This window comes from Mastigoproctus giganteus, chromosome 8 (assembly GCF_048544385.1).
Source record: "Mastigoproctus giganteus isolate SK-2022 chromosome 8, ASM4854438v1, whole genome shotgun sequence".
NCBI lineage: Eukaryota > Metazoa > Arthropoda > Arachnida > Uropygi > Thelyphonidae > Mastigoproctus > Mastigoproctus giganteus.
In genome coordinates this window covers 209,031,183-209,044,331 of record NC_143582.1, presented here as the reverse complement: position 1 = coordinate 209,044,331, position 13,149 = coordinate 209,031,183, and the positions used below count along the sequence as shown (strand labels likewise).

The 13,149-nt window shown below is 37.9% G+C and overlaps 1 protein-coding gene across 1 annotated transcript in view; it reads left to right on the top strand.

Annotated features, from left to right (window-relative positions):
- The window catches only part of Dhc36C (Dynein heavy chain at 36C), a 592,122-nt gene that overhangs the window by 435,294 nt on the left and 143,679 nt on the right, over positions 1 to 13,149 (top strand). The window contains exon 44 of the mRNA XM_090380456.1: positions 2,645 to 2,777. Coding sequence (XP_090236582.1) covers positions 2,645 to 2,777 — 133 coding nt within the window. The remainder of the gene's footprint in view (positions 1 to 2,644; positions 2,778 to 13,149) is intronic.

Here is a 13,149-nt window from a genome sequence, read left to right as displayed (position 1 = left end):
AAATTATTTAAATGAATTCAGGTTGAAATTAAAGACAGCAGATGCAAACCAAAAGCAGAACAATGTTTAGTGCAAATTTTCATCAGTTGCTCTGGCATGTGCTTGCTCACTTTTTACTCTCCCTTTTGTGGTGCAAGGGATGAAAATACAATTTATGTGCAGTCATTTCTTTTCTATGGTCAAGAGCAGGATTTCCTAATGCAGCGACACTTCCCTTTAACGGACAGCCATGGGGAACGAAAATTTGTCCGTTAGAGAGAAGTGTCCACTAACAAGAAGTCTGAGGGAGAAAAAAAAAAAGAAAGAAAGAAAAATCGTTAAACGTTTAATGTAAAATTAAATTAAAATATATACAGATTTTGCACAATATTTTTGTAAATAATATACAATTACATACACAAGAGATAAAGAAAAATCGTTAAACGTTTAAAGTAAAATTAAATTAAATTATATACAGATTTTGCACAATATTTTTGTAAATAATATACATACAATTGTGCTATGCATATTATGACTTTATCTTAAGAAAAATACATACAGTAATCACTTATTTTCTTCTGCACCTTCTTCCGGCTGATAATTTTGTTTTCAACATTTGTTTGAAGTGAAGAAACCATCGAAAGTCCTTCAGTATCTTCTTAAGCGGCGAAAAACGTTTTTAAATGATTGATTTGTATGAGCGCTTCTATTTTCATCGGTGGTTCGTCGTTAATATGTTCTTCAACAGAATGACCTCCTTCCATTTCTTCATCCCCATGAGGAACTTCTTGAAAAATATCGATGATAATGTCGTTGATATCTAGAGCACCATCTTCTGTAGTGAGGTTTGAGTCTATATCTTTGTAGCCAGGGTCACTTGTAGCTGAAGTATCGTACATTATCAATAGATGTTGAAGTTCTTGTTCTTCTTGGTGCTCCACATTGCTGTTCACAACTTCAATTTTTGCGTTGGAGAAGCCAGACTTTACAAGACAGTTCACGACAGTTTGTTTTCTAATTGCGTTTACTGAAGAGGAAATCCATTGAATCGCATCTAGGATGCTGATTTTCTTTGCAAGGTCACTCGCACATGTTACATCGTTCATGTTTGCAATGAGACGTCTTAAAACATGTTTGCAATGAGATGTCTTAAAACACGTTTTCTGTAGTGAAGTTTAAAATTTTTTATTATCCCTTGATCCAAGGGCTGACACTCTGCAGATGTGTTTGGTGGCAGAAAAACGATTTGAATTTTGGACAATTCAGTGTGCGGTTGAGATGCAGCATTATCCATGAAAAGAATAATTTTTTTGTTTTGACGAATCATGTTTTGGTTAAAGTGACTTATCCATTCGCTCATGATATCTCGTGTCATCCACACTTTTTTATTAGACTTCCAGTCAACATTCAAAAGATTCAACTTTATGCCCTTGAAACAATTAGGATTTTGTGGTTTTCCTATAACAAGAGGTTGTTCAAAGTCGCCCAGCATATTTGTACACAATAGTACAGTCAAGCGTTCCTTAGAAATTTTTCTGCCCTGGCACTTTTCGTTTTTTAGACTCATTGTTTTTTCAGGAAGAGCTTTAAAAAACAACCCTGTTTCGTCACAGTTGTAAATATCCTTAGCTTCAAAATCACAACATAAATCTTCCAATTTGACGGTCCATTCTGTTACAACCCCAGTATCAACAGATCCACCTTCACCACTTACGGTTTTCCAAGAAATTTTATGCCAAGTTTTGAACTTGTCTAGCCATCCCACAGAAACTTTGAACTCATTTACTCCCATAGATTTCACAACCTCCAAAGCCTTTTCCCTAATAATAGGACCATTAATGGGAATTTTTTTAGCACGTGCGCCGACAAAACCACTCATACGTAACATTGTCAATTTGAAGTCCAACAGTTTTCGGGAATGATTTTTGAACCTGATCATTTCTGTGTTGCCAAAATTGTTTGAGCAGTTCATTTTTTTTCTTTAGGATGTCGCTTACCTGCATCTTCTCGATTTTGAATTTTGCAGTGAGATTGCGAACGCTATTTTTTTGCCAATCATACGCATTAATGAGTTCGACTTTATCTTTCAAAGTTAAATGTTTACGAGAAGACATCGTGCGCTTCACACAACAATGAACAAAACTGAAAACTGAATCTGAAAAGACGAAAGGCCGACCAAATTTCCCCCCCCCCCCCCTGCACACACCGAATTCATCAGAAGTTTTATACGTGCCTTAAAATTCTTGAAAAAGGGTTTAGAACCACGACGTAAACCTTGATAAAATTCAGAGAATCGGAAATAGAAAATAAACACACGATTGAGGAAATACATAGAAGAAAAGTTCCTAGAAAAAGGGTCGTGAGCTCGCCCGCTGTCCGTTATGGGGAGATCAAATTAGGTGCTAATCTAAACGAAACAGTGCAGATTGCCTGTCCGCATCCATTACAGAGAATGTCCACTAGACAGAAGCTGAAAACATGTTAAAACCAATAGAGGTGAGTTGGGGAATTTGAAAATGTCCGCTGTAGAGAGATGTCCATTAAAGAGAGGTGTCCGTTAGGAGAAGTTTCACTGTATACACAATACAAATCTTTTGGCCTTTTAATGGTCTGTTTTAAGATTTTTCAGGATTAAATATTTTTATTTATTTTTTATTTTTTTCAGACAACTTAAAGATATAGAGGACAAAATTCTAGAGGTGCTTTCTACATCAGGATCAAATATATTAGAAGATGAAACAGCTGTAAAAATTATATCTTCCAGTAAAGTTTTGTCAAATGAAATACAGGAGAAACAAGTAAGAAATATATAAATACCACTTCTTAATTGTCTTTATGTTATATTGTTGAATTTTATTTATGTATTAGATGAACAAGTTAATGCAAAGCATCATTTTAGTTTCTAGTAAATCACCAAAGTAGGTGATGGCATTGTTTTTGTTACATCTCATATTGTAAACACCTTCATTAATTGGCAACTCATTGTGAAGGTGTTCACAATATGATATGTAGCAAAACAATGCCATTTCACCTACTTCGGTGATTTACTGTGAACTAAAATGATGCGTTGCACTAACTTGTTTATCTGGTAAATTTCCCATAGTCTGTGGCTTTCAGCCCTAAACCCCTTTTTTTTCTTTTTTTTTTTTGTTAGAAACACAATGTTTCTAACAAAACATTCTTAACATTTAAGGAAACTAGCATATGCTACCTGCAAAGTACAATGGTTAAGAAAATAGCTAAAAAGCTTCTATAGAAGCTTTTTAGCTGCTGTTAGAATTGTTGTTTCTGGAGTCCGTTTTTTGTAATCCACTTCAATAACATCTTGAAATTTTACTGGATCTCTGAAATCTCGTTAAATTTCACCCTCTTAGTGTAAACTTTAGTTTTGTGAACAAAAAAAAAAAAAAAAAGAATAGGAGCTATATGTCGAGACTGTGAATGATGGGTACCAGTATATTGTTCTTGGCTAGAAAAAGCATTGAGACTGTTGTGAACAGGTTCACCCAGTCAGGAACATCTTGATCATGTTTTTTGCATCAGCTAGATCAAACATCAAGAATATGTTCACTGGGCCAAATTGTCAATCATCATTCATGCAAAGAAATTTTGCAGTGCACAGGCATGCACTGAAAACATTGTGAAAAATGATGCACTAGAGGTTTGTTGCTGCATCACAACACCCCTGTTCATACTGCTCTGAACATGTTATAATTTGTAGCTTGTAACAACATGGCTGTCGTTTTCTACCTTCCACATTTTCTAGATCTAGTTCTCTAATTCCCTTCATTACATCTCAATGGAGACCATGTGTTTGTTTAGGCAGACGAGAGCATCTCACTAACATACATAACATATGGCAGTTACCACACTGACGTTACAAAGAGTGGTTGTGTTGCTCTTCATTTTCACTGTCTTGTCAAGCGCACTAGAAAAGTTGCTACAGATTTAAAAAATGCTTATGCATGCTATCATGAAATTTATAAAGAAAACGGAAGGCTGTCTTGGAAACAAACAACTCTTGAAGCACTTCCGAAGAAGAAGAAGACGACAACTCCTTGTGCTTCCAATAAACCAAGAACGAGTGCTGAGCCAACAATGAGTGATGAACCAACAATGAGTGATGAACCGTCAGTGAGTGTGCATTTAGTCGATGATGATGAAGAATAAACATTTTTATGACAATAGTGAAATTATAGTAATCTTATAATACTGTGATAAATCTGACTAAAAAATGACTAGCATATGCTTAGAAAACGGTACTCACCTTGTATAAATCTGCAATAAATTTTTTGGTATATGGTGGCTAAATTTAGGTTGGAAGAAGCATTAAAAAGAACTAAGGCAGGGAATGGGGTTAAAATATTTTAAACAGATTTTAAAATGAGTGCAAAGAAGTAGAAATGCAGATCTCCAATCCTTGGTTGTTATAAAGAGGTTAAAAGACACGAATGAAAAAATGAAAAAAAAAGAGAGAAGACCGGTGGTGCCAATGGTCATTACAAGGGACTTTAGTTGAATAAACCATCATCAGTTGGCAAATGGGAGAGAAGTGAGCGCGTGTTGTATTTATAGGGTGGCCAAGTAGTTAAGGTGCCTGACCCTGCCAAAATAGATGGCCTTAACGGTTAAAAGTTGATATAATAACACGGATGTTATATGATAATTAGATAGTATGAATCAGAGCTGTAATACTCAATATGTTCTACGTTGATAATAATATTAGTAAATTAATAAGAGGAGTTTACCTCAATATAGTACGTAGAACACTTCCGTATGAAGTGTTCTACGTACTTTCTGGAGGGTATCATACGGAAGTGTTCTACGTACTATATTGAGGTAAACTCATGTTATATTAGCATTAGCATTAGCATTAGTAGAGGCATTTGATGCAAGAAAGCAAGCTTATGCAGCATCAGCCAAAAAAAAAAAAAAAAAAACCACTTCCACTTCACCCCTCTGTTCGTTCAAAATACCTGTCCAGCTGAGCCTTAAACTTATTTAGGCTATCAACCTCCACCACAAGGGATGGAAGTCTGTTCCACCAACCAACCACCCGCTGGCTAAAGGCAAATTTCCGCACGTCTATCCTACATCTGTCTTTCCTCAATTTGAATTTATGCCCTCTCAGGTGATTATTCTGAGCTAGAGGAAGAATCCCATCAGCATTGAGCATGCTTAAACCATTCAAGGCTTTATACACCTCTATCAGATCACCTCGCTGGTGCCTAGTCTCCAGACACTGTAATTTGCAAAACTTAAGCCTTTCTTCGTAAGAGCACCCCTTTGTTCCATTCACTAATCTTGTTGCCCTTCTCTGTACTCGTTCCAGCAGCTCTACATCCTTCTTGAAATGAGGCCTCCAGACCTGTATACAGTACTCTAGGTGTGGCCTGACCATCGCCTTATACAATGGAATAATCACCTCCTTATCCCTGCTGGAAAAATTCCTGTATATCATTGACAATACTCCATGAGCTACTCTTGCAGCCCGTCTGCACTGCTCAGAGAACTTCATATCTGACTGCACAATCACCCCCAAGTCCCTTTCATTCTCTACCACTGTCAGTGTTGTACCATAGAGTTGATACGTTGCTCTGGGGTTGCTGTTTCCCATGTGTAGTACTTTACATTTGTCAATGTTAAACTTCATTTGCCACCTCTCAGCCCATCTGCTCAACCTTTCCAGATCCTGTTGCAGAAGCATAGTGTCAGTAGTGTCCTTGACAACCCTGCCAACCTTTGTATCGTCTGCAAACTTGGACATTAATCCCGATATACCATCATCAATATCATTTATAAATACAGAAAACAATAATGGACCCAACACTGAGCCCTGAGGGACTCCACTAATAACATCAGTCCACGATGAGCAGTGTCCATTGATTACCACTCTCTGTCTTCTCCCCCTCAACCACCCCTTTATCCATAGCAGCAATTTGCCTCCAATGTCACACTGCTCCAATTTGTGTAGCAGTCTTCCATGTGCAACAGTATCAAAAGCCTTTCTAAGATCCAAGTATATAATATCAAAGTTATTCCCTGCATCCAGTTCTTTTGTGACTGCATCATAGTATCCAATCAAGTTGGTCAGACAAGACCTGCCCTTAACAAAACCATGCTGTGTCTGAGCTATAACTGAAGTCTTGTCTAAATGATCCTGCAGTGCGTCTTTAACCAGTGCCTCCATTAATTTTCCTGGAACAGAAGTTAAGCTCACAGGTCTATAATTACTTGTGTCAGCCTTTGATCCTCCTTTGTGAATTGGGGTCACATTTGCACATTTCCAGTCTATGGGTACCTCCCCTGAGTCCAAGGAAGCTCTCATAATTATGGCTAAGGGTTTGCTTACTTCCTTTGCTGCCTCCTTTAATATAACTGGATAGATCCCATCCACCCCGGGTGCCTTTCTTGTGTTTATCTTCAACAGTTTCTCCTCCACTTTACTCCCAGTTATTTCAAGATTCTGTAACTTACTGCTAGAGTTGAATACACCTCTGGCATTCCCCTCGCTGAATAACTCCTCATGTGTGAATGTCGATGCAAAATATTCATTTAGTTTGTTAGCCACCTGAGCAGGATCATCAACACTTGACCCATCAATATCAAGTGGACCAATCTGATTCATCCCTTTCCTTCTAGAGTTTACATAAGTAAAGAACTCTTTGCTGTTTTTCTTTGCATCCCTTGCCAAGGATTTCTCGTAATCTGCCTTCGCCTGCCTAACCTCCTTTGTAACTTGGTTGCATATCAACTTGTATCTATCATAGGCTTCTGTGTCATGTGTTAATTTGTAAGTATCCCATGCATTTTTCTTCTCTGCCATATGCCTCATTAGTTCATCTGACATCCATTTTGGCCTAAACCTTGAACAATATTTCTTAGTTGGTATGTAAAGCCTAGTAGCTTCCAAGATAAGTTCTTTGAATGCTTCCCATTTTGAATTTGCTGTTGGTAACATCATCAGTTGGTCCCACTGTATAGAATTTAAATACTGTCTCAGTCCATCGTAGTCGCCTTTACGGAAGCAATAACCCTTCCCTTTACCCCTAATGGTAGTTACCTCTTTGAGTAAATCCCACTTCAGCACACTGTGATCACTGCCACCTAGTGGTTCATTTATCTGCAGATTCTTGATGCATGAAGAATCACTGCTGATAATCAAATCAAGAGTATTACTCCCTCTAGTTGCCTCCCGAACATGCTGATGTAGAAAACAATCATCCAATAAATCCACAAAAGCCCTGCTAGTGTGTGAGTATCCAGCCCCCAAATTCCAGTCAATATCTGGGAAATTAAAATCTCCCATTATAAGACACTCTGATTTACTGGCCCACTCTATTTCCCTGTACAGTTCCTTATTATACTCATCAGAGTCATTAGGCCTATAGCACACTCCTACTCTCAATTTTGATCTCCCAATGCTTATGTCACACCAAACTGACTCCACACTGCACTGTCCAGCGATGTCGACTGGCTTCACTTCCTTGGTTTTTATGTGTTTCTTAACTAATAGCATAACACCTCCCCCCTTCCTATCCTGTCTATCCTTTCTGTAGACGTTGTACTCCCCAAATTGCAGTTCCGCATCCCTTATATCTGTGTGACACCACGTCTCTGATATCCCAACAATATCTGCCTTCGATGTTTTGAGCAATACCTCAAATTCATCAAATTTATTTACTAAACTCCTAGCATTGGTATACACGCAAGTATACCTGCACCTGTTTCTATTCTTAGCTACCCTAACACAACCCATGTGTTTACTTGTACCACAATGGCTCCCAGCAGTCTCTGAAATACCATGCATCTTGTTTTTCAGGCTTCTGCTCATTCTAATAGAAGCAGTGCAAGAATCTCTTTCACCTCTGCCAGTGGCTACTGTCAATCTATTGGTCTTTGTCTCCCCCCAAGCTAGCAGTTTTCCGACCCACCTAACACTGCCTCGATAGCATCAGCAAATATTCTTGCACCCTTTCTATTTAAGTGTATCCCATCCCTGTAGAAGCAATCTCTCCTGTTAACAAGTACAGTCCAGGCTGAAAAAAATTCTACCCCTTGAGCCTTGCACAATCTTTCCAGGGCCGAATTGATCGACAAGGCTCTCATCATATACTCCCTCCTATCGTGTCTGGGCAGAATTGCAGACACTTTCAAATTCAACCCTAATTCTCGGCTTTTGTTCAACAGTGACCTGTACTTGTTAAGTAATTCTGCCGGTCTCCTACTCTTAATATTATTAGTGCCAACGTGTACAACTATATCACCTTTTGTGCCCTTAAAAGATGATATTCGCTCTACAACGTCATCAACCTTTGCCCCTGGCAGACATACCCTGGTCCTGTTCCACCTATCTTTTTTACAAAGCATGTTCCCCGTTTCCCTGACAATAGAGTCACCAACAACTACTAGTTCCTTCGGGACCAGCGCATTCTGCCTTGGGGGTTGTCTCTGTGTCACGCGATGCCCAAGTGCAAGCTCTGGCGTTGATGTGGGCAGCTGAGAGCTTGATGGGCCCCTCAATTTAGTTTCTTCGAGGGCATCCACCCTGTCCTTCAAGCTCTCATATAGGCCCAAAAGAACGCCGATAATATGATAATATAAATTTGACTACGGATTTTTAATGACAATGTTGTGCATATGATATTCATGTTATGAGCTTTTGTGTTCCTTTATCATGGTCTTTAGTTTCAATCTACATCATGATTACTCTATTAATTGGAGAAGTATGACTGTAAAAATATTCCTCATGGTTCAGCATTTGTGCAAAAAATGCACTGTGCACTCCACCTGTGTTCATTTTCTATAGTTTTTGTTTTGACTTTAATTGATTTTTTATTACTTAAAAATCATAGGGTTTTGTTACTATTTTTATTTTCAAATTGGTAATACAGCTACTAATTTATCTCCTAAAGTAGGTGAAATTGTTTCTTACATTGCTGCCAATGTGTTCATTGTATCAATATAAGAATGATATAAACACTATTTAATATTGTTTTTATTAAATATATAAATTATAAATTTACAAACATGATTTTATAATATAATTTTACAGCATGGTATGTAGCACTGTCACATAACCTGGGAATAATGTAGTGTTATTATGTTACATTTCTCTTAGTTTAGTGTGTTTTTTTTTTTTTTTTTCATATAAATTTAAATTAAAACTAAAATTATGGCTCTGAGGAGAATTACTAAGTGTAGTTCCCACCTACGAATAAGGATTTTATAGTGTTGCAAATTGCAGGTCATGGTAAAACCAAAGGGGATGGCTTTGTGTGTTTTCAATGCAAAGAGTACGAGGCGATCAAGCATAAATTCAGTATTCTGATATGTGAATAGGAGAGCTTGAAGAAAAGGGTTGATACCCTTAAAGGAAATAAAATGAGTGATCCATCAAGCACTCGGCTGCCCAACTCATTGTTAGTTTACTAGAACCTACGCTAATTGCATCAGACAACTCAATAGAATCACCATTGGCAGAAAGTGCTGGTTCCACAGGAAGTAGCTATTGTCAGAGAAAAATGGGAAATATAGTGTGCAAAAAGGATGGGTAAAAAAAAGGTATATACGTCAGGGAAAAAAACTAATGGTGCTGTAAAAACAGCTGTCATCTTTTAAGGGAACAAAATGTGATATCATTGTAGGCAACCTAATGCTATTAATAGATCTGAAAGTTATAGGGCAATATTGAGAAGTTGCTATGAGTTGAGATAATATTTGAAAGTGTTTTGAATTTTGCCCAGATATGATAGAAGGGAGTACATGATGAGGATCTTGTCATTCAGTTTGACCTTGCAGAGACTGTGGAAGGCTCATGGGGTAGAATTTCTCTCAACATTATCTGAACTCATTAAGAGAAGAGACTGTCTTTACAGAAATGGGATATGCTAAAATAGAAGGGGTGCAAGGATATTTGCTAATGCTATTGAGGAAGTGTATGTGGGTTAGAAAAATGCTAGTTTGTGTGGTTACACAGACTAATAATTTAATAGCAACCATAAGAAGAGGCAAAATTGATTCATTGATATCATCATATTGCTTGTACACTAATTCTAGGAGCAGTGTAGTAAGTATATTTTATCAATATGATGTATTGATCATTAAAATCATCATTAAGTCATCAAAACCTAATTTAATTTAAAAGTGGTGAATGAACACAAATTTAAAGTAAGAAGGAAAGGATCCAGAACAGTTCCATTATTTTACATGAATTTATATTTGAGTTTACTGTGCCTGTGCTCATCGTTGATAACACAAATTTCTATACAAGGTCACATCTCTCTCTGTTAGGTATTACTTTGACTTTTAATCTGTCTTGGCATAAGCATACCACAAATATTCGTTCCTCTGCATTAAAAAACTGGTTTTCTTTTTTGCTCTTGATGTTATATTTCTTCTAAACAACTACTTACTCTGTACAAATATCAAATCTTCCCTACCATAGACTCCTTCCATTGTTTGGCACATAATGGCCTTTAGCTGCCATTGTGCCGTAAAACTTCCAGCAACAACAACTACCATAGACTGTTCCCATATCTGGCAGTGGTATCCCCAAAGCCTCTCTCACGCTTCTGGACTCCATTCAAACAAGGGACAGTTAGGTTAATTAATGACTCATCTCTTATAAAGCCTCTCCACTCTGTCTTATAGATGTTCAGTTTCTGCTGCATGCCTTTTCTATAGAAAAGTGACCACTTGTGTGGTCATCTTTCCTCTGAATTGGCATCTGTAAATTTGTAATTCCCCTACTGTCTTCTAAACAAGTCTGAATAGGCGCCTCCGTAGCCAGGTGGGAAGGAGCAGCAGTGCGTAGCACACGCTTCTTGATTAGATCGGGGTTCGAGCCTGTCACCACCAAATATGGAGGATGCGGAAAGGTCAGGGAATGACTACCGCATATTCCCAGAGCAATATGGCCTTAGTTGCTAATGCTCCTAAAAACCAAATAACAACAACAACAACAAGTCTGAATACATGTCACAATCAATCAGCATCTATTCATTGTCCAACTCCAAACTGACAACAACAACTTTTTCTCTTTCTCATTTATCCCTTATCATGTTAAGGAAGGTTGTTGTTCTGTGGAACAGTTTTCCTTAACATGTATTTCCCAAAAATTACAAACCACAGAAATTCAAGTCAACTGTCAACAGCTATCATCTGTCTTCTCAGTGTTCAGTCCATGTGTAGTACCAAGTACTATAGGTTCTAGAACCTTTTATGCTTGGGGTTTTCTTAAAAAATAAAAAAAAGAATAAAAGAAAGAAAAGCTGATAAGAGTTAAAAATAGAGGGTAATTTTAAAATACATAAATACTTATATTTTGTCTGAACTGCACACTGCTAATACTTGGACAGCATCTTCTTTCATAAATATGCATGTTGTACAGTCTGTATTCTTGATTGTGTGACTATTGATTTGCATCAAGATGAAAGGTTATTGATTAGCATTATTCCAGAGTTTGGGGAATAATGATGAAATTTTAGTAGTGCATCCAGACATAAAGTTAACTTAAGTGCATTTGAGAGATGGGCTGTTAGAGCTGTAATGCTACAATTCGTATAGTGGTTAGACGCTGTAGATGCTGTCCAATGATGAGCAGCATGCGGTGCAGACAGTATATAAATATGTATTTATTTTAAAATTATCTTCATATTTTTAGTTTTTACTAGCTAGATCTAGTAATAATTTAGCTTAGTAAGAGTTTAGTCTAACTGCACCAACCAAAAGCTCTTTAATAATAATAATAAACATCAATTACAGCAAAGCATTTGACTCAGTTCTCCATAGCTGGCTGATAGACACTAAAGATCTACAAAGTCAAGCCAACATTGACACACTTCCTAGAAGCAACCATGGTGAAATGAAGAACCACCATCAAGATTGAGTACATCACAACCAGACAGATCCTCATCAGGAGAGGAATCTTACAGGGAGATGCCCTGAGCCCACTGGGTTCTGTATAGCACTTAACTCACTATCTAACATGCTCAACAACAGCAAGTATGGATATACCTTCAAAGAAGGAAGGAAAAACTTGTACACTCTCTCCCACCTGATGTACATGGATGACATCAAGCTCTATGCAGGAACTGAGAAGCAACACCAACAGCTATTCTGAATCACCAAAGGATTCAGCAATGATGTTAGAATGGAAATTTGGACTAGAAAAATGCAAGACCCTCAGCTTGCATCAGCGGAAATTAGCCAGCCAAAACTACCAGCTGCAGACTGGTAAAGAGATTGAAGCCATGACAGAGGGCGAGACCTACTAATATCTGGGGATGATGCAGGCACAGCAGTTAGAACACAAGGAGATCAAAGTCTCCCTCACTGAAAAATACCATCAGAGACTCAGAAGCATGCTCAAAGCAAAACTGAATGGAGGAACACAGTTAAAGCTATAAACACCTATCCTATGCAGTCCCAGTGCTAACATATTCCTTTGAGATCATAGAATGGACTAAAAACAAGCTGGAGGAGATTATAAGACAAGGACAGTGATGATTAAGAGCTGCCAACACCACCCAAAGTCAACCACGGAGAGACTGACCATAGCTCGGAAAGAAGGTGGAACAGGCTTGATAGACCTAATTGAGCAACAGAAGAAATCGATAAAGAAACTGAAGGATTACTTCCAGAAAAATAGCACCACTCTTCCATGCCATAAGGAAGATAGACAAGCAGAATACCCAACTTAGCCTAAGTGAGGAGACCCTTCCTGCCCAGATGGGACAAATGAAGATAGAAAGATGGGCAAAGAAGATACTCCATGGCAATCACTATAATGACCTCCATTAAGACCACATAGATAAAATGCATGACTCACAAGTGGGATGCTCTTCCCTGAGACTGAAGGATTCATACTCGTCATACAAGACCAAATAATCAACACCAGGAACTATAGAAAAAACATCGCCAAGGAGCCCTGAGTGACAAATGACACATGTCAACGATGCTATCTGGCCTCATCAATGAACCAACACATCACTGCAGGATTCAGGGTGATAAACCAGATGGAGTACACTCATAGACACAACCAGATAGCCAAGATAATATATCAGAAGCTGGCAAGGAAATACCAGTTGATCAAAGAAATTGTACCATATTACAAGTATGAACCCCAGGCAATACCAGAGACCCCAATCCATAAGCCATTCTGGGACC